General features: G+C 47.8%; 1 protein-coding gene across 1 annotated transcript in view; it reads right to left on the reverse strand.

The window, feature by feature from the left end:
- VPS9D1 (VPS9 domain containing 1) overlaps positions 1–22,154 on the reverse strand; it is a 372,961-nt gene that overhangs the window by 275,325 nt on the left and 75,482 nt on the right. Inside the window, exons 4-5 of the mRNA XM_069216666.1 lie at positions 18,253–18,460; positions 12,026–12,137 (exon numbers count right to left, since the gene is read on the reverse strand). Of these exons, the coding sequence (XP_069072767.1) occupies positions 12,026–12,137; positions 18,253–18,460 (320 nt within the window). The remainder of the gene's footprint in view (positions 1–12,025; positions 12,138–18,252; positions 18,461–22,154) is intronic.

Below are 22,154 nucleotides of genomic sequence, written 5' to 3' on the forward strand. Positions count from 1 at the left end.
ACGTCCGAGACCCCTCCTGATAGGTGCTTACCTGGTTAGGTGACCAATCCCCCTCTCAGAGCTATTTAGGGTCTCTCCTTTGGGTGTTTCCTCGGATTCGGTTTTCCAAGACTCCAGCAGGAATCCTCTGCAACCTCTGCTTCGCCTTCTACTGTTGGATCAACCACAGAACTCCTCCAGGAACTCTACAACTGCAACAAAGTATCCACGAAGGCTACTGCAACTCTAACTTCAGCTGCTGCCAGCAACTGCAACAGTTTCCACGTTGTGCACACTCCGAGGACTGCTTGTCTTCACCCTCACCAGAAGGACAGAAGGAATCGCCCGTGGAGTGACAGAGTCACTTCCCTGCTTCAGCAGGCAACTCTCTGCAGTGACGACTGGTAGTCTGGATCCCCTCTCCTGACAATGAGCTGGGATCCTGGAACACAGATGGTGGACTGAAGTGACCCTGACTGTCCAAAGGTCCAGCTGTCCAAATTTGGTGGAGGTAAGAGCTTGCATCAGAGAACCAGGCAGTACCACTGTGCACTGCATATTTTGCAGCTCTTAGGGCTTCTGTGCGCTTCTCCAAGGAATCCTTTGTGCACAGCGTAGCCCAGGTCCCCAGCACTCTATCCTGCAACGCTCAGTTCCCAGAGTTGTTCTCCGGTGGTGTGGGATCCCTTTCGTTTTTTTGGTAATATTTATTTATAGTTTTATAAAAACAGCATACAGCAAAAACAGGAAATACCCTCTTCTGCCCTAACGATTGTAACTCAAAGACATTTTAGCAATGGTGTATCCTCAGTGCTACAAAAATTTCCCCATGTCTCAAATCTCAAAAGTTCTCAACATTCAAGCTGAGTTAGTCCAAAGAGGAGTGTTCAATATATGTGTGCAACAGTCCCCTGCCAAGCAAACTTAGCAGGTCATCAAGCCATGTAAGGCAGAGAGGGAGAAACAGAAATCCCAACACAAAGAAAAAAGGATAGGAGGAAAGAGCCGGGAGGAGCAATCCATTCTCTCAACAACCATTCCACCTGATTTCAACCAATAGAAGCGGGAACAGCACTCAACACCTCAAAATGCCCATCTGTGTCAGGCTCTTCAGACAGACATAGATTCGAAGTATAATCGCAGAGGCGCCCAGATATCTCGTGGCCTAGAGCCGGCCGGCATCAGCTCCCAGTAAGTCGTTAATTGCTCCTGGCAGTATGCAGCATCTCACAGCCAATCCGAGGCCCGAGGAGACCGAGCCCGGCCCCAGCAAATTGCCACCCTGCGCTTAGCCAGCAGCAACATCATCATGCCAGCCAGGCGTCGCATCGCAGTCTGCACTCCACTCATCTCACCTAGCAGCACCATCACGGGAGACAGAGAAATCTCCTGACCAATCATCTCAGAAATTGCACAGAAAACCGTCTTCCAGTAAGCATACACCTCCGGGCAGGCCCACGCCAAGTGCAGAAAATCAGCAGCAGGGGCCCAGCATCTCACATATAGGTCATCCGCCCGTAGTCCCATAGCACATAAACCTCGAGGGGTGTAATACAGACGGTGCAGGAACTTAAAATGTATAAGGCGTAACCTGTAGTTGGGCGACAGCTCTTTCATATGCGCACAGCACGCTCTCCAGGCATCCTCTGTAATGTTCTCCCCTACATCCCTCACCCACTTCACTCTTGCTGACAACCCAGTCTTCTCCCCTTGCTCCTGTACACAGTCATACAGCCTTGTGATAAGCCTCTTAGGAGACCGCGCACTCCACAGTGCCTCCAGTGCGCTGCAGGACGCCGGGGCCGCAGGCGAGCCGGGGAAGCGAGCGCACAGCATGGCACATATCCGCAGAACATAGAAGCGATGAAGCGCAGTGGCAGGTCTATCGCCCAGGACCTCCCCGGGGGACATCAATCTATCTTCAACAAACCAGTCATCCAGAGTTGTCAAATCAAAAGCCTGAAGGAAGCTCCGGAGCTGCGAGTCTCGAAACATCATCTCATCACCCGCAGCTGCCACATGCATAGAGGGCGCAAATGACACATTCGTTCCAGAACGCTTCAATATGTTTGACTAGGCCCAGACCGTGGAAGCCACCGTATCTATGCCTCGAGGCCGAGCCCTGTCCAGACAGCCCAACACTCGTTCAAGGCCGTCAGGCCACAGCGCATCGCTTTCAGGAGCCAGGTGCGGCAGATATCGGATCGGTCTGATCCAATAGTACGCAAATAGGGCCTGCGCACAGTAATAGTATAGCTCCAAATCAGGGGATGCGAGTCCTCCCATCTCAAATGGCAGCGCTAATGTTTTCCAAGCTATCCGGGGTTGACCCCCCGCCCACACCAATCGGATCATCGCGGAACGAAGTCGCTGTAAGAAACTAACCGTAAGCACCAGTGGGAGGTTAATGAACAAATACAAAAATTTGGGCAATACAATCATCTTTGCCACCGCAATCTGCCCAGTCAAAGACAATGGCAATGAACGCCATGCTGTAATTCTGTCCTCTAGCCAAGCCATGGCTTTACCATAATTGGCCAACCAGAGCGTCTCAACATCACAGCTCAGCCAAAGACCTAAGTATCTTACAGGCCCATCTGCCCACACAATGGGATATCGGGATCGACACTCAGCCGTTCCAGACGACAGAGGTAACACAACCGACTTAGTCCAATTTATCGCCACTCCAGAAATACCTCCAAACCTGACAATCTCATCTAACAACACGTCTAAGTTGCGTGCAGGGTCGCGCACATACAGTGCCACATCGTCGGCATACATTGAAATCAGAATCGCCCTCTGGCGGAATGGCAGCCCTCGCTCACTTTGATGCTGTCTCAAAAAAGCCGCCAGAGGCTCCATTGCAATTGCAAAAAGCAATGGCGACAGGGGGCATCCCTGCCTGGTTCCGCACGCCACCGCAAAAGTCTCCGACACACATCCGTTCACCCGTAAGCGGGCCACTGGCTGCGAATATAATAAGCGTATCCACTGCACAAAACGTCTGCTCATTCCCACCCTTTCCAGAAGCGTAAACAGGTATTGCCACAACAATGAGTCAAACGCCTTAGTGGCATCGAGGAACACCGCCGCAGCCGCCTCATCAGCGGAAACTGAACCAGCAACTGCAAAGAATGTGCGCAGGTTGTGCGCGGTGGACCGCCCCGGAATGAACCCCGACTGATCCGGCAACACCAGTCTCGTCATGAGAGGCTGCAGCCGGGCCGCTATCATCTTAGCCAGTATCTTGTTATCAATATTAATCATCGATAGAGGTCGATACGAATCACAGCTAGCTGCAGCCTTACCCGGTTTGAGAATCGTGACAATAAGCGCCTCGCGCAGAGAGGCCGGGAGGACACCCTCCTGCAGGGCCTCATCATACATCGCCAGCAGATAGGGCGCCAGTATGTCAGCATATTCTTTGTAAAACGCCGGTGTCAACCCATCCAGCCCAGGGGCCTTGTCTCCCGGAAGGCTCCTAATTGCAGCCTTTACCTCTTCTATAGAGAAAGGAACATCCAAATATTCCCTATGCGCCCTGTCAAGCCAGAGGAGACTAATGTCCGAGAAATATCTCAGAATCACCTCCTCAGGAATCACAGAGGGGGCAGAATAGAGGTCCCCAAAAAATGCAGTGAAGACCCTCAAAACCTCAGAGGTACCCGCCACCCCGCTCCCCACTCGGGTCATCCATCTTGGTCACGTAGCTGCTAGACCATGGCCTGCGGAGTAAACTCGCCAAAGTGCGCCCATCTCTGTCGCCCTCTCCATAGCGCCTGGCCCGTGCAAATTTCCCTAAGAAATGTAATTCTCTCAGAGAGGCCTCCTCGTACGCGGAGACCGCAGTCCGCAAGGCCGCCAATGTATCTCCCGACCAGTCTGACATCAACCTGGTCTCCAGATCAGCAATCTGTCCCTCTAGTTCAGCCAGCTCACGCCGCAGCGCAGGTGATACACCATGCTGCTTTGAAATGCACATCCCGCATACAACCACCTTAAAGGCTTCCCACAGCGTGCCAGCAGACCCCACCGAGCCCGCATTCTGTTCAAAATAAAGATTAATGTCTCGGCGCAGCTCCTCACGAAATACCTCATCTCTAAGCGCCCCTATTGGCAGCCTCCAAACATGAGTCTGAGCTGGCCCACCAGGTATCTCCAGCTCCACCCGCACCGGGGAGTGGTCCGACAGTGTACGAGCCAAATGGTCAACGGAACGGGTCCATAAAGCCACATCACGCAAGCCTATCCAGCGATCAAGGCGCGACCAACTATTATGCACGTAATTTACACAAGTGCCCTCCCGGAACGCAGGATGTCTCATTCGCCACAGGTCAACTAACAACGCATCCATTACTGCAGACAAGACGCGAGCAGCAGCAGAACACTGCACCCGAGCCGCACTTTCTCTATCAAGAATAGGATCAAGGGTCACATTAAAGTCCCCTCCCCATATCACCGCTCCTCCCCCCAGAGACTCAATCAATCGCCAGACCTCACTGAAGAACTCAGGGTCATCTGTATTGGGTCCATACACCGACACGAGGCGGCACGGCTTATCCATCAACACCCCACTAAGCAATACATACCGTCCCATCTGGTCAACCATCACCTTACTAGTACGCCACTGTAACCCCTTTCATATAAAAATCGCTGCGCCTCTAGCATAACGCGAATACACAGAGCCATGGCACTCCCCAATCCATCCCGCCTTTAAGTAATGCAAGGTGTTCTCCACCAGGTGCGTCTCCTGTAACATGCATATATCTATGTTCTGCCTCTTAACGTAAGCAGACATAAGGCGCACCTTCCGTCTGTCATTCAAGCCACGCACGTTCCATGTTAAGCAACAAATCAAAGACGCTCTCATCGGTATCATCTCCGCTTCACAGCCTCCATCCCGGCTAGCCTCCCCATCCACAGAACGCAGAAAGAAAAGCAGAAAAACCTGAGTTTCAACAGACCCAAAAACTCCACCACCCCCCACCCACACCGACCCCCCAAACGGGTCAAATGCATATCCCTCCCCCCAAAAACCACAAATATCCGAACATGTGAATAGTGGGGACTCATCCAGAGGGCGAAAGCTAACCGCCTAACCCGCCTACTAACGGCAGGAAGGGCAGGCAGGGGGCCCAACGCAAAAGGAGTGTCTTCAGGACGGACGGCACAAAAGTATCTCACAGCCAAATACAGCGGCACGTTCTCTGCTAGAAGGCCTCCGTGTCGATCAGTCATTGTCGCTCAGCGACTCCCTCTCAGCGGCACGGTTCTCCGCAGGTGCCGCCTCAGACCTCCGTGGGAGAGACTTAGCATATCTCGCTGCCTGCTTGGGATCCGTAAAGAATTGAAGAGACCCACCGTGGTGCACCTTGAGCTTCGCTGGGTATATAAGCGAAAACCTAGCAGCCGTTTGGGCCAGAGAGCGCTTTACCGGCAAAAACGCCCTGTGCGCCGCCTGCACGCTAGGGGTGTAGTCCAGAAAGAAGTTCAATTCAGTGTTTTTATAGACCACCGGGCGGCGCTCCCTGGCCAGTCGCAGAATCGTGTCTCGATCCTGATAGTTTAGGAGTCGGATGATAATAGGATGCGGGGTGGTCCCAGGCGGGGGCCGCGGCCCCAACGATCTCTGCACCCTCTCCACCACCAGTAAGCGGGACAGCTGACCGGGGAAAAGATCGGACAACATTCCGTCAACAAAGTCCTCCATTCTGCCCATGTCTGTGGATTCGGGAAGTCCTATCAGTCTGAGGTTATTCCGGCGCGACCGGGCCTCCAAATCTTCATTTTTAGCCCGGATGACCTCCAGCACCCTCTCCATACGCAGCAGCTGCTCACTCTCCCCTCGCTGAGTGTCCTCCAGCCCGGAGGTACGCGCCTCCAACTGGTCAAGACGGGAGTCATGCTCGTCCACCCGAGTCTTAATGCGATCAAGTTGCTCTGTCACGTGGTCTAGCTTCCCATCTATGCCAGCCAGGCTGGTTTTTAAGTCCAGAAACATAGCCTTGACCGATCCATCCGATGTCTCCCCACCCGTTGCAGGCTCCTCTGGCTGGGCTGCAGGTGCCCCCCCCTCCGCCTGCCTCCCTCAAATGAAAGTTTAGCTTGCCTCTACTCCGTCTTCCCCATCCCTCAGTCGATAGAACGTCTCCAAATATATATCACCGACCTCCGTGGAAGTGCAAGCCAGGGAGGCAGGTAAGTAGGTCTCTCACGCAAATTCCACTAGGCTTCTACCAATCAACCCCGTCCGGCTCCGGGCCTCCCGGCCATACATCCAGCTCCTTCTCTTTAGCAGTTCGCACAATGCTTGTCCCAAAGGGCACCGCAGCTCCACCTACCTCTATAAGGTGGGCCCAAGGCACCGGGGCCAAATCACGCCGTACTGCCACTTCAAGATGTTTCCCACGCCAAACTCGGCATCTTCAGGCCGACGATACGCAGCCGGCCGTGAGGCCACTCAACACCAGCCAGCAGGAAGGGGGGGGTCGAAGGGCCGCGGTCCGATCTGACCGCCGAGCTGCCCCCAAACACCCCAGGCACAAATATACGACCTCCACGGGGCCCTCTCTGCCGCCCCAAGTCGCCCTCCAGCAACAGACGGTCCCCCGGTCGCCCAGCGCACCAATCCGCCTGTGCGGCCACCAGTCTTCAAGGCCGCGTGGCAGCCAGCCCAAGGGCCCAGCCGCGATCCCGGCTGCAGCCCAAAAAAAGAAAAAAAAAAAAGGATCTCCAGTTGCGGGCGGTGGGATCCCTTTGTGTAGTGCTGCAACAACCGCAATTTGCAACTCCTTTGTCCCCGTGTCCTGAGACTCCTGTGGGTGCTGCCTGGCCTTCTGAGGGCTCTTTGAAGTGCTGAAAGCACCCTCTGTCTCCTCAGTCCCGAGTTGAGACCCCCAGATCCCTCCTGGGTCCAGGTAGTGCCTTTTCCCTCCAAATGCGTCTTTTGCGTGAGCCAAGGCTTGTTGGCAGAATCCAATGACAAAAACCAACCTGCATCCATCTAATCGACGTGGGACATCTCTTGCACCATGCAGGAACCCACAACTGTCTTCTTTGGTGCATTTCTGACCTTTTCTTCTAACCGTAAAATCCACTTTTGCACCTTCATCCGGGTTAGCAGGGGCTCCTGTTACTCCTGGACTCTTCAGCTGTTCTTGGACTTGGTCTCCTCTATCCACAGGTCTTCAGGTCCAGGAGTCCATCGTTGGTGTCTTGCAGTCTTACTTGGTTTTTGCATTATTCTTTATCACAACTTCTAGTGTCTTCTGAGGAATCTTGCTGTACTTTACACCTGTTTTCCTGGGCTCTGGGATGGGGTACTTTACTTACCTTGGTGTTTTCTTACACTCCCAGCGCCCCTCTACACACTACTCTTGCCTAGGTGGGAAACCAACATTCGCATTCCATTATTTTAGTATATGGTTTGTGTTCACCCTAAGCCCATTCTAACCTATGGTGATTTTCAATATTTGCACTTTTTATGACTGTTTGTAGGAAAGTACCATCTTGCCTGGCATGTTACCCCCATATTTCACTGTATATATGTTGTTTTAGTCTATGTGTCACTGGGACCCTGCCAGGCAGGGCCCAGTGCTCATAAGTATGTGCCCTGTATGTGTTCCCTGTGTGATGCCTAACTGTCTCACTGAGGCTCTGCTAACCAGAACCTCAGTGGTTATGCTCTCTCTGCTTTCCAAATCTGTCAGGCTAGTAACTAAATTTACCAATTCACATTGGCATACTGGTACACCCATATAATTTCCTAGTATATGATACTGAGGTACCCAGGGTATTGGGGTTCCAGGAGATCCCTATGGGCTGCAGCATTTCTTTTGCCACCCATATGGAGCTCTGACAATTCTTACACAGGCCTACCAGTGCAGCCTGCGTGAAATAACGTCCACGTTATTTCACAGCCATTTACCACTGCACTTAAGTAACTTATAAGTCACCTATATGTCTAACCTTCACCTGGTGAAGGTTGGGTGCAAAGTTACTTAGTGTGTGGGCACCCTGGCACTAGCCAAGGTGCCCCCACTTAGTTCAGGGCAAATTCCCCGGACTTTGTGAGTGCGGGGACACCATTACACGCGTGCACTATACATAGGTCACTACCTATGTATAGCGTCACAATGGTAACTCCGAACATGGCCATGTAACATGTCTAAGATCATGGAATTGTCACCCTAATACCATTCTGGTATTGGGGGGACAATTCCATGATCCCCCGGGTCTCTAGACCAGAACCCGGGTACTGCCAAACTGCCTTTCCGGGGTCTTCACTGCAGCTGCTGCCAACCCCTCAGACAGGTTTCTGCCCTCCCGGGGTCCAGGCAGCCCTGGCCCAGGAAGGCAGAACAAAGGACTTCCTCTGAGAAAGGGTGTAACACCCTCTCCCTTTGGAAATAGGTGTGAGGGCTGGGGAGGAGTAGCCTCTGGAAATGCTTTGATGGGCACAGATGGTGCCCATCTCTGCATAAGCCAGTCTACACCGGTTCAGGGATCCCCCCAGCCCTGCTCTGGTGCGTAACTGGACAAAGGAAAGGGGAGTGACCACTCCCCTGACCTGCACCTCCCAGGGGAGGTGCCCAGAGCTCCTCCAGTGTGTCCCAGACCTCTGCCATCTTGGAAACAGAGGTGTTGGGGGCACACTGGACTGCTCTGAGTGGCCAGTGCCAGCAGGTGACGTCAGAGGCTCCTTCTGATAGGCTCTTACCTCTCTTGGTAGCCAATCCTCCTTCCTAGGTAGCCAAACCTCCTTTTCTTGCTATTTAGGGTTTCTACTTTGGGGAATTCTTTAGATAACGAATGCAAGAGCGTATCAGAGTTCCTCTGCATCTCCCTCTTCACCTTCTACCAAAGGATCGACCGCTGACTGCTCAGGACGCTTGCAAAACCGCAACAAAGTAGCAAGACAACTACTAGCAACCTTGTATCGCCTCATCCGGTTCTCTCGACTATTTCCAGGTGGTGCATGCTCTGGGGGTAGCTTGCTTTCACCCTGCACCAGAAGCTCCGAAGAAATCTCCCGTGGGTCGACGGAATCTTCCCCCTGCTAACGCAGGCACCAAAAGACTGCAACACTGGTCCTCTGGGTCCCCTCTCATCCTGACGAGCGTGGTCCCTGGAACTCAGCAACTCTGTCCAAGTGCCTCCCACAGTCCAGTGACACTTCAGTCCAAGTTTGGTGGAGCTAAATCCTTGCCTCCCCACGCTAGACTGCATTGCTGGGTACCGCGTGATTTGCAGCTGCTCCGGCTCCTGTGCTATCTTCCAGGATTTCCTTCGTGCACAGCCAAGCCTGGGTCCCCGACACGCCTTCCTGCAGTGCACAACCTTCTGAGTTGTCCTCCGGCGACGTGGGACTCCCTTTTGTGACTTCGCGTGGACTCCGGGTCACTGTCTTCCAAGTGCCTGTTCAGGTACTTTTGCGTGTGCTGCCTGCTTCTGTGAGGGCTCCCAGAGTTGCTGGGCGCCCCCTCTGTCTCCTCCTCCAAGTGGCGACATCCTGGTCCCTCCTGAGCCACAGCAGCACCCAAAAACCTCTACCGCGACCCTTGCAGCTAGCAAGGCTGGTTTGCGGTCTTTCTGCGTGGGAACACCTCTGCAAGCTTCATCGCAACGTAGGACATCCGTCTTCCAAAGGAGAAGTCCCTAGCTCTCTTCTTTCTTGCAGAACTCCAAGCTTCTTCCATCTGGTGGCAGCTTCCTTGCACCCTCAGCTGGCATTTCCTGGGCTCCTGCCCACTCTCGACACTGTCGCGACTATTGGACTTGGTCCCCTTGTCTTACAGGTACTCAGGTCTGGAAATCCACTTTTGTTGCATTGCTGGTGTTTGTTCTTCCTGCAGAATCCCCCTATCACGACTTCTGTGCTCTTTGGGTGGTAGTAGGTGCACTTTACACCTACTTTTCAGGGTCTTGGGGTGGGCTATTTTTCTAACCCTCACAGTTTTCTTACAGTCCCAGCGACCGTCTACAAGCTCACATAGGTTTGGGGTCCATTCGTGGTTCGCATTCCAATTTTGGAGTATATGGTTTGTGTTGCCCCTATACCTATGTGCTCCTATTGCAATCTACTGTAATTCTACACTGCTTGCATTACTTTTCTTGCTATTACTTACCTAATTTTGGTTTGTGTACATATATTTTGTGTATATAACTTATCCTCATACTGAGGGTACTCACTGATATACTTTTGGCATATTGTCATAAAAATAACGTACCTTTATTTTTAGTAATTCTGTGTATTGTGTTTTCGTATGATATTGTACATATGACACCAGTGGTATAGTAGGAGCTTTACATGACTCCTAGTTCAGCCTAAGCTGCTTTGCCATAGCTACCTCTTCTACACTAATAAGGGATAACTGGACCTGGCACAAGGTGTAAGTACCTCTGGTACCCACTACAAGCCAGGCCAGCCTCCTACACTGTTTACTTACCTGATTTTGGTTACTAGTGTATATTTTATGTATAATACTTACCTCCTAAGGGAGTATATCCTCCAAGATATTTTTGGCCTTGTGTCACTAAAATAAAGTACCTTTATTTTTGGTAACAATGAGTATTGTCTTTCACATGTGTGAGTAATGTGGGACTACGGTGGTATTGCAAGAGCTTTGCATGTCTCCTACTTCAACCTTGGCTGCTCTGCCTACAGCTACCTCTAGACAGCCTGGCTTCTAGACACTGACTACATTTCACTAATAAGGGATAACTGGAACTGGTATAAGGTGTAAGCACCTGTGGTACCCACTACAAACCAGGCCAGCCTCCTACAGTGGAGCACCCATGAAGCTGTCGACATTCATAGTACCAATGGCATATATTGTCTTGACACAGCTCCTGAACGATGGGGCTGATCATTGACATAACATTTCTTTAAACCCTCCCCATGGTAGCTGAAGGAGGAAAAGGAGTCATCAAGGGATGGCAGAGACCCAGATGCAAACTCTAAAGAAATGTAAATTCATGATGCTTCCGGAGGCATATTCCTTCTATGTCCCTCACTGTCCTGCATGGCATTTATTGTTAGAAAAGACATTTGGCACAGGGTGACTGTTAGGCAAAGCAAAAAATTAAAATATGTTGACTGTCTTTTTCAGAATTATTTTTTCTATAGGCTCGGCACTTCACAAGGAAAGAAGAGGTGTGAAAACAGAAAACAAAATAAGCAAAAACATAGACCTGAGTCAGAAAAACAAGGTAAAATTAAGAAAACCACAAATGATGTTATCAGTATAAAAAGAATCAGAATTCAACAGAAAAAGATGAGAAAAAATACACAGAGACTCATGTTCATGGATTCTATTCAAGTGTAAAAATTAACTTGATACTGTCACTGCTGTTTGACCCATACTATCAGCCTGGCTGAAATCTACTGACAAGTTTTCTACTCTACGTAGCTATGTTACCCATCTTCTCTCTTTCAACAAAGTATGTTATTTTTAGGCAAGGAGATGGATATGTTTTTGCAAGCATAACTTTTTCAAAAATATTTTTAAATTACAATTTGCAAAAAACAAAGAAAATATGCATTTAAATTATTAAAATAAAAATAAAATCTCCATTTTGTCGCAGGCAGAAATATTATGTGTTTACGAATATCAATAAAGATCATATATTGTGAACTTTCAATGTTTTATCTACATGCCAGGGACACTCTTGCAGCATTATCAATTATCTGCATTTATATTCTGCATCTAACAGGAGCACACACAACCATATTGCCCTATTGCAAATTACAGAGCCTGATTTAGAGTTTGGAGGACAGGGTTACTCCTTCAGAAATGGACGGATATCCTGTCCACCTTATTACGATTCTATTATTTCCTTTGGAAATCGTAATACGGCACATGGGATTATTCGTCATGTTTATGACGGAGTAACCCGTCTGCCAAACTCTAAATCAGGCCCTAAGTCTTGAAGTTGTAACCACTGCAAACTATGGTGGCTGCTATAGGTGATACTCAACACAAGGACCAGGCAAAGTGACATTATTATATCAACTCCATCTTCAATGATTCCACTCTCCACTTACCAGAGAGGTCTTCTGTATGGCTTGTTTGGGGTTTAAACGAGCCAGTCGAGCTTCATAAGCTGCTCTGAGCTTCTGATTCTGCCTGGATGCCTCTTCTAGGGGGGTGAGCTCTCTGCATCAAAGCAACAAATATTCAGATGAGAAACCACAACCTCTTTAAAAACTACAATCTTTTTTAACAGCAGTGCAAAATCTCTCATTGTCAATAAGAGATTTAGATGAACAATACTAATTGAAACACTGATGCAAGTGAAATGGTGTAGGAAGCTGGCTCTGTAGATACGATATCAAACTGACATATAGTGTGCACAGAGTCCACTGGTTCCCCAGACACGTAAGAGAAGCTAAAGTAGATAATACTAATTCTTTCTTTTGTGGTTGTGTGGCGGAGCTTATCAGAGGGTAGTGCAAAGCATTTGTAGTGCACACACAGTCAATAAATTAAGCACACATTCAATGACTAACTCCAGGCCAAAGTATTTATATTGGAATAATATATTGTTATTTTATTTCTAGGACCAAAAGGATCTTGTTGCAGGTAAGTACATTTGCAAATGAGTATCGTACATATGTATTAATAGCACTTTGTTTAGATTTGGCAAAAACAAATAAAAAAACAGTTTACAAGCAAGTAACACTGCAATTTTCAACACATTCCTGGTTGAGGGTGTGGGGGGGTTGCTAATGCAGTTTGGACATAAGTACTCGACTTAAAGTTCTGGTCTAAGGAGGTTAGGATGTCCACTGGTCATGGTTCGAGATGACCCCAAACATGCACCCCTAGCAACATGGGGCCGGCCGGGTGCTGAGGTCAAAGTTGGTGTAAGTACCCGCAAATTCAGAGGGCAGACCTGGGGGGTTTAAGTGAGCACCGGAGGGGCACATTGCAGCACCAAACACATACCCTCAGCGGCACAGGGGCGGCTAGGTGCAGGGTGCAAACAAAGCGTCAGGCTCCCAAAGATTTTCAATAGGGGGATCCCAGGGTCACAAAGATGCTGCAGGCTGGGTCCAGGGAGTCGGTTCCGGGAAACCACAGGCTGGACAAGGAGGAGGGCTGCCTGTTGAACGTTGCTGGACTGGTGGTCAGATTCCCCAAGGGCCAGGGGATGTGAGTGCATGGTATCTTTAGGCGTCAGAAATCTTCGTCCGGTTCTCTCGCAATCAGGGGGGTCCGCTGGATTTAGGCTGTAGGCGTTGTCGTGCTAGCCTGGAGAGGGTCAACCCAGGGTGACACAAGGTCAGAATCGCCTGGGGACCTGCTCTGGACTGGTGGGCCACCTCAACTCAGGCTGTGGGCGTTGGGTGCAGAGTGGACAGGACTCACAGATCCGGGGTGGTTCTGGAGTCCTTTTTGGAGTTATATATATGTATTACCTAGTGGCGGTCGCCACTAGGTAGTTACAGTTAGGACCTAGTTTACATAGAATGAGTGTTTTTTGTTTTGCCAATAACTTTGGTGCCGCTTAATGAATCTTCATGTAAATTTTAAAGCTTATACTTTGTCAGTCCAGCTGCTGTCTTGAAAGTTTCAGGGTGATCGGTCAAGCGGGGGCCAAGAAAAAAAGGGGGGGGGGGGGGGGGGGTTTCCCAAAACACGTTTTTCTCATTCATTTTTCAAAGGGTCTCTAGACACACCTGCAGCCCAAACCACTGAACGCAATTGCACCAAACTCGGCAGGAAGGTAGATGCTGTTCCGCAGATTAAGCTTTTTGTGTTGTGGTGTAAATCCATTCAGTAGTTCTCGGGTAATTTAAGGCCCACAAATATAGATATATAGGGATGCAGATCCTCTGTGGATCCGGACCCAGATCCTCGGATCCAGGGGAAAATCAAGGCCCCGATTGGTTGGCCGCAACCTGACAGAAAAGTTGCAGCTGCCATTTTGTTTGTTACATCGGCTCAGGGGTGGGAAAAGAAGAGTGCAAAAACACATAAGGGGGTCAGTATACAGGTATCGTGACCCCACAGGACACATAGAGGGGTCTGCTTAAGGGAAAAAAAACTTACCCAATTATGTTTTTTTTGTCCAATCCACAGATCCACTGGTGGATATGCGGTTCCAGAGAAAAATTGGGGGAAAAAAACCTTGCAATTTCATGCTGCGCATGGCCAAAGGACGAGCCCAGCTTGTGTTTGGGTGCATGCAGGAGGGTTGGCTGCTGGGGCCTGGCCACAGCCAGAGCCCGTGGTCAATCTCTGCTGTGCACGGCCAAAGGCAGTGCACAGCGCTGGTTATATTTAGGTCTGTGCGTGCTGAATAAAACACATAAAAATTCACTGAAAAACCCAAAGGTTACAGAGACATTATGGTTAGGTTCTGAATTTCCTCACACAAAACCATAGAAATTCAGCAGTTATAGTTAACTCAAGTAACTATAACTTGCGTCCCAAGGTAACTACAACTTGGGCCTTCGCCATACTCAGCTAATTACTCCACATATTATATCACTGATGACATCTTCTGTGCAATCTTTCATATTCTCACTGTAACATTTGCAATAAAATAATTGATGAGACAATTGTGCATTGCGAGGGCGCAAGTTATAGTTCCTTGAAAAAACTCTAACTATAACTGCTGAATTTCTATAGTTTTGTACAAGTAAATGCAGAACCTAACTATAACATCCCTATAACCTTTGTTTTTTTTCAAAATATATATATATATATATATATATATATATATATATATATATATATAGAGAGAGAGCAGTTTGTAAAAAATGTCAATCTACTTTATAATTCTCCAAGCTAGAAAAGGACAGGTTGGTCATTTTTATGTTTTGAGAAGGTATTAATTTATAATGCACTGGTTAGCTCTCCTACGACTATCCTGTGGACATTAGGGTTACCATATTACTAAAAGCAAACTTCAGATTTTGCAGCTGGTTACTTTACAACATTATTACATCTTATCCGTAATTGTGCATATATTACACACACAATTCTCAATTCAGATACATAATGCACCAACAATCCAAGCAATAAAAGTACAAAGAAAGCATCATAAATTTTGCTTCTGGTGTATAAATGAATACACATAGCAATGGAGACCAGTGGCTAAATGATATAATACCACTGTTTCAATGGGCATGCATTACTGCACACGTTCATCGTCAACATGATTAGGTGTTGGATTTACTATGTGCGTGGCCTTCATCAGGTTATATTTCATGAGTTAATGAAGCATATCCTGTCATGTTATATTCGTAGGAGTCACTGATCCCCATGTTTTGATTGGTCCTATGCTTTTAAAATAATGGTAATTTGTAGAATTAAACCATCAGATCAAGTACTGGTGTCAGCTGCCGTATCATGCTGCAAGCTTTAGTTTCGCCAACTCTATTTATTGTCAGTGCTGAATTTCTTTTTAGCATCTTTACTTCTACATGTTTTTAAACTAGTAGCTAGGTGATGCACACTACACAACTGTCCACAGGTACTCCATTCAGTCAAAACGTAGAAGTGTTGCTACCAGGAAGGTCAAGCCACTCTCTGGTCAATATGGAGGACAAGGTGCGCTCACCTGCAAGCCAGCATTGTGCACGTCTACAGAGTAGACCTACTTTTGCCATGATTCAGTAACTTTGGTGTTCCTATTTTCAAATTAAGAAATAGTGAAACCTTCTTCCTCTTTATCTTTTCTTGAACACTTTTATTACCTGAACTTTCTTTGCTTTCACCTGCTTTTACTGTTAATCTGTATGCCCCTTTAAAGCGCCGGCAATATTTTGGTGGGAACACCAATTCACTGAGATATAAATACTTAAGGCCATATGTACGTACGTTCTGCAAGTTGCTAATTGGTCACACACCTATTTGGAACCAAATAACTGGCATTTGGGTATACACAAATGCCATTTACTAATCACAAATGGCAATGCGACCAATTAGCGACTGCCAAAATATTGCGTCTGAATTTTGCAATTCACAAATAGGAATTGCCATTTTGTAACTCGCAAAACGTAGGCACAAGGCTGTCGCAATTAGCAACCAGTCGCAAAAAGGCCTGTTTGCACATACTGTTTAGCACTGATTCCATTTAGGTGGTATGTAGATTCAAACTATAAAAACAGCCCCAGAATGCATTAGGGTTTTCCACAATGGATGCACTCTACGTGATTGCATTGAGGAGGCGACTCCAGGCTGCCCAGCAGAGGAGGAGGAGACTGAGACAAGAGAGGATCTACAGAACAAGGCACTCCATATTTCTACAGACAGAGGAGGAAATATGTGAGATATACAGGCTGAGAAGCACAGTGATCTTAGAGCTGATAGAAATGCTCAAACCTCAGCTAGAAAGTCGTACTTTGCACAGCTGCTCCATCCCCACACATGTGGAAGTGTTGTACTCACTGCACCTTTTGGCCTAGAGTAGCTACCAGGGGGTGATTGCTTTCGCTGGTAGGGTGTCCCAAAGTGCCTTGTCCTATTTCTTCAGAAGGTTCTTAACTCTCACACATGCCCAACTACATTTACCTTCCTAGGAACGCTGAGGAAGTACACAACCCCAAACTGAACTTTTATAGGATAGCCAACTTCCCCTACGTACTAAGGTGTGTGGATGGGATACTGTCCTGAGGGGTGTCTCCATTGCCTCTTGCTGCCTGGAAGGCCTGTAGAAGCTTAACAGCGGAGGTAATGCAGCCTAGGCCCCTCGCAACATCACCAGCAAAATGTACCAATGCCACCTGGACTGTAACAGTGCATCACGACAGGCATGTGGTTGTTGTGGCCAAACAGCATATGGATTGACTCAAGTGATTCACCCGTGCAGCAGCACTGTGCTCATTGTGTCTTTGATGGGCACGGTCTGCCACCATTACCCTACATAGGTCCTGAATGGCAGTGATGAGGCGGAGTATGTTGCCATTCATGGTGGCCCTTTGTGTCCCCATCCTGTTAAAGCCCTGTGCTAAGGTCTGCTGCATGTGATTTATGTTCCTGTTCATCAAGCGCAACTGTTTGTTTTGCAGGCACTGATTGCATAGAAGGGATGCCTCGAGACCCAGGAACAATTGTGTACTGCCATCCTCCTCACCAGCAACATGCTCCTCATGATGCCTTCTGCATCCATACCCTGCAACTCGCTGTATCTGGCGCCCAGTTGGCTGTGTATGTGGACTAGGACGCAGAGGTACATCCTCTTCGTTAATTTCAGCTGGCTCTGCGGACACTGTCTCAGAGCAAACGTGGGGTGGTGTATTGCACTCATCTGTGTCTATGGGGGACTGGATCCTCTGCTGCTGTGTTGGCATCATCCACTTCCTCCGCACTGGGTCCCTGATACCCACAACAGCCTCCTGCTCCAGTGTGGTTTCTACCATGCTCTCAACTGCTGTGGGGGGCGGTACTGTGGAAGGTCCACCACCTGTTCCATGTGACTCCTTCAGTTGCTCTGTAACCTTTCCTTTGGTCAGTGACCTGAGGTCATACCACCTCTTACGTATTTCATCCACAGAGCAATAGTTGACTCCTATTTGCATTTATTTTTTTAGGGTACTTCCTGCCAAATCTTCTTTTTTGGGAATCAGGTACTTTCATTGCTGCCCTCCCAAACAATACATCGTGGATCAGAAAGAACTCTTCTGTGAGGACTTCCAACTCCTTTTCTGCAAATGTAAGTTTCCTCCTTCTCCCTGCTGGGTTTATGTCCTTTGTCTGGCTGGTTATGGCTGCAGTTCCTCCTCTCAGCTTGGTGAGTCTCTGATGTGTGTGCTTGTTAGACTCCTCCCACACTCCTCTGAGGCACTTCCTGGTTCAGGGTTCAATACCAAACACCAAGAAGTATATTTTCCATGCGTTTCAGACCTGGTCGCTCGTTGCCACTTTCAGTCGCTATTTGTGAGTTGGATTCCTATTTTGCGACTCAATATCGCAAATTGCGATTCGGAAAAGGGTCCAGTTGCAATTTATGTAATTGCATTTAGCAACCGAATTGGAAAATAGAGGCTCACTGCATACGCACATACCAATTTGCGTGTCGGTAATTGCGATTCTCATGGATTCACAATTACAGATTCACAAATTTTAGGTTTCACACATGGCCCCGATACATATTTAGACAATGTTCTCTATGCATTTAGAAAACAGGACAGCTTTTGTTACAAATCACAAAGCCGCCTGATCTGGATTAAGAAATTGCAGTAATGAGAAGGTCCCACAATTATAAGCATCTTATTCCTTTCGGATTTCTGTCCAACTGCGTATTTATAAATATCCTTACTTTTTAGAGTACTGAGCTTCAGCTGCCTGCATCATTTGGAAGACCTCAGGCGGTGGAAAGAGTAAACTATTCCCTCCTTCATCAGAAAGACCCCTACGATGGATGGTGACTGTTTCAGGACCTGCAACAATGGTGCTCGATAGCTCAGGTACAGGAGCAGAAGTTATATTGTGTGTACTGTCAGCAACCGACTTCGCCATGCATTTTTCTAAAGAAAACAAAATATTTATGAAAAATATTAGAGGTCTATATGAAATGGCAACAAATCTATTCTAAGAACAGTACTCCTTTTAGCAAAATGAAAGTATCCAAAGCTACCAGAGATCTTAAATGGTTCCATAGCATCTGTTCCATTTAATGTATTATTTTTTAGTTCAAGTCATTACTGGTAATTTACTTTTGTTCATTATAAAATCAGTACTAAAAGTATCTGAGTGCAAAGTGATGGAAGACAAAAAGCCGGCAGTGGTCGCACATCTCACACATCTACAGCCCAAGAGTGAGGATTGTAAGAGAAGCTGAAGATTGCCAGTCAGGCATTATGCAGCTCCACACACAGCCCCCCACCCCCCAAAGAAGGTACATTCAGGGCTGTGCTTCTGTTGTAGTAAATAAAAGGAAAGACACAGCAGACTTTATTTAGTCTCAAGTAGGAGAGCCCACAACTGACTTCTTGCAGTGCCCAGGTCACTGTCAGAATGGAAACGATTCTGACAGCAACCTCAACGGGCCAGAAGCCAGAACCCCGGACAAAGTCATACATTGATATTCCTTCTATTCCTAACAATCCCCGTGCATCCTGTGATGAAACACAAGACTTACAGGTGATTCAAATAAGTACAAAACAACATGTATACTTGCGTATACAACATCACCTTTCGGCTTATACAAAAACAAAACCAAAAATAGGGAAAAAACAAGACAAACAACTGAATAGCTATAAACATTAGGCGAACGTACCGCTGTGGAAAAGGGAAATAGGGTATTTTTGGGTCGCTGGGAGCAATGGTGATGCCGAAAAACAACAAGGGTCAGAATACCTGCACAAGAAAATCAATCAAAAAGGTGAAGGGCATGCAATTCGGGTGGCTGAAAGCAGAGGTGCTCTGTCCGAGACATGTAATAAAGAAGGGGTTTCCAGAGCCACATGAATTACTTGTCAGTATGAGTATGTTTGTGAGATAAATGTTCTATCTAGTGAACCAGGAGGCAATAGTTGGGGGGGGGAGGGGGAGAGTCTTCCAGGCAAAAGCTATTAGTTGGCCGCACCCGTCATATGGCAGATTAGGTACCAATCGACATGGGTCAATGCTTCAAGTGTGGTTGGGTGAAGGCCCAGGATAATTGTGCAGTAGTCTGCATGTATCGGGAACTCCGAGGTGTTTTTAATGTGTCCCAGAATTTACTTCCAGAAGAGTGTAAGTTAAGTGTCTTTCCTCCAAATATGCTTGAAATCTCCCTCTGGTCCCCCACACCACCAGCAAGCCGCAGAGGCTGCGGTAAACATGGTGCGCAGGCAGGCTGGGGTGTAGTACCACTGAAACATCAACTTGTAAGCGGACTCCTGATGTAAAATGCTTCTATGTGTTTTGGGGATCTCGCTCTATAGAAGCTCCCACTGTTTCTGCATGATGTCTGTCACACTACCAGACTCCCACCTCGCCTGGTACGGGTGGCTAGGGAGTAGGCAAGATGGAAATCAAACCCCTCTCTCCCTCAAATTGGCAAACTAACTTCACAAATGGTGTGAGCAGCTGCATCACTCCTTCGGTATTTAGGGGGGTTAAGCACCCAGTGGCACAGCTGGAATGTCAGAGTGTGTCAAGAATACTGAAATCCGACTTGCATTGCTCACATGAGTTATTCTGCTGCCTGTCAAAAGGAACAACTTTTTAAGCCCTTCGAGAAAATCCTTCCCCACTGGAATGCTGGAAAAAGATGTTTGTGTGGGAGATTTCATATATGCCGTAATAGCTGCAAGGTGTACCCTAACTGAGGAAAAACTGCAGCCCTGATTTAGCCAAGTGTAAGAGATGCGGGATGACTACATTTTCTTGGCAGGAAACTGGATTGTGGTTATTCTGTGTACACCCTAAATAAAACCTCTACCATTTAAGCGCATATGACTTTCTAGCGGAAGGTCTTTTAGCCTCCCTAAGAATGTCCATCCACTCTTTGAAAAAGCCCTAAATTACCCTATTGGAGGAATTCAGAAGCCAAGCTGTCAAGTTCAGGGATGAGAGGTTGGGATGCAGTATCAGTCCCCCAAACTTGAACAGGAGATTCTGTCAGCAAGCACAGCAGTCTCTTTTGGGGTCTCTTCCACAGATGTAGCAGGTCCATGAATCACCACTGGCGAGGCCACTGTGGGGCTATATGTATCATTCTGGTTTGAGATCGGTATAACTTAAGAATCACTGTTGGAATGAGAGGAGTTATTGGAAAATCGTTGAGAAATTTTCCTGATCAACTTATCAAAAGGTAATTCCCCTTCAACCCTGATTGGGAGCATCTGGATGTGTAGTCTTGGCATTTTCTGCTGTTTGCTTCTGCAAGCAGGTCTATTTGAAGAGATCCCCATTCCTGAAAAATGCCTTGCAACACCTCGTCGTTGAGAATCCAGTCGTGACTGTCTTGGAAGGTTTCGACTTGCATGTTGAATGCCTGGCAGATAGCTGTTATTGTGAGGTTCCTGGCTAGTAGCCTTTTCCAAATGGTCTGGGCCTTGAGAGACAGCAGGCAAGAATGAGTTCCTCCCTGTTTGTTCAGGTAATGCATAGTTGTCATGTTGTTTGATAGGACAAGGATCCAACTAGTTGTAATTGCTGGGAGGAAAGACTTCACAGTAAGGTGGACTGCTCTCAGTTCCAGTATAGTGATGTGGTAAGTCTTTTCCTTGTCCGCCCAAACACCCGGAATATAAAGGGAGCCTATACGAGTCCCCATCCCTTGATCAATGTCTGACTGGGTGCAAACCTTCATCTCCGTCTCTTGCATTTGCCAAGGCTTGTTGGTGGTTTTCCAGCACCACTAACTGACTGCAGCTCGACTGCCAACGCGGGACATTACTTTCATCACTTCTGGGACTTCTCTTCATCTCCTCTGCTACACTGCTGACCTTCATCCAACGTCGACCTGAGCCTGCATCCACAGAAAGGTGGGTAGTAGCTCCTGCTACAACCGGACACTCCATCACAAACTGGACTTGGTCTCCTTCCTTGGGAGGGTCTCTTCTGTCAGGATCCACCTTTTGGTTATTTTAGTCTTTGTTGGGTCTTGCATAATCCTTTTCCAAAGTCCTCCAGTTGGTTTTAGGGAAGGTACTTACCTCTGCTCTCCTGGTCACTCTGTTACTTACCTCTTAGGTTCCTAGTTCCTCCATCTCCCTTTTACTGATTCCACTTCCTTGGGTGGGGGACTGCCTTTTACATTTCAGTTTTTTAGTATGTGGTTTGGACCTCTCCTATGGCCTTCACTGTTTACCTATACTTTTGCCAATGCTTATGGCTTGCTACGCTCTTTATTGACTGCTAATGTGTATATAATAGTGTGTTTACTCACCTCCACTTGGGGGATAGCCTATTCAGTATTCTAGTACTTGTGTTACTATAATAAAATACCTTTATTTTTGTAACACTGTGTGGTTCTTTCGTGTGTGTAAGTGCTATGTGACTATAGTGGTATTGTAAAAGCTTTGGATGTCTACTAGATAAGTCTTGGCTGCTCATCTACAGCTACCTCTAGAGAGCCCTGGCTTCCTAGACACCGCCTACACCTCACTAATAGGGGATATGTGGACCTGATATAAGGTGATAACACCATAGGTGCTCACCACACTACAGGCCAGCTCCTACAGAGGGTGTTCCAGGTCTTGGCCGCCAAGTGGGAGAAAGCATGGCCTC

Source organism: Pleurodeles waltl, chromosome 12, assembly GCF_031143425.1.
Source record: "Pleurodeles waltl isolate 20211129_DDA chromosome 12, aPleWal1.hap1.20221129, whole genome shotgun sequence".
NCBI lineage: Eukaryota > Metazoa > Chordata > Amphibia > Caudata > Salamandridae > Pleurodeles > Pleurodeles waltl.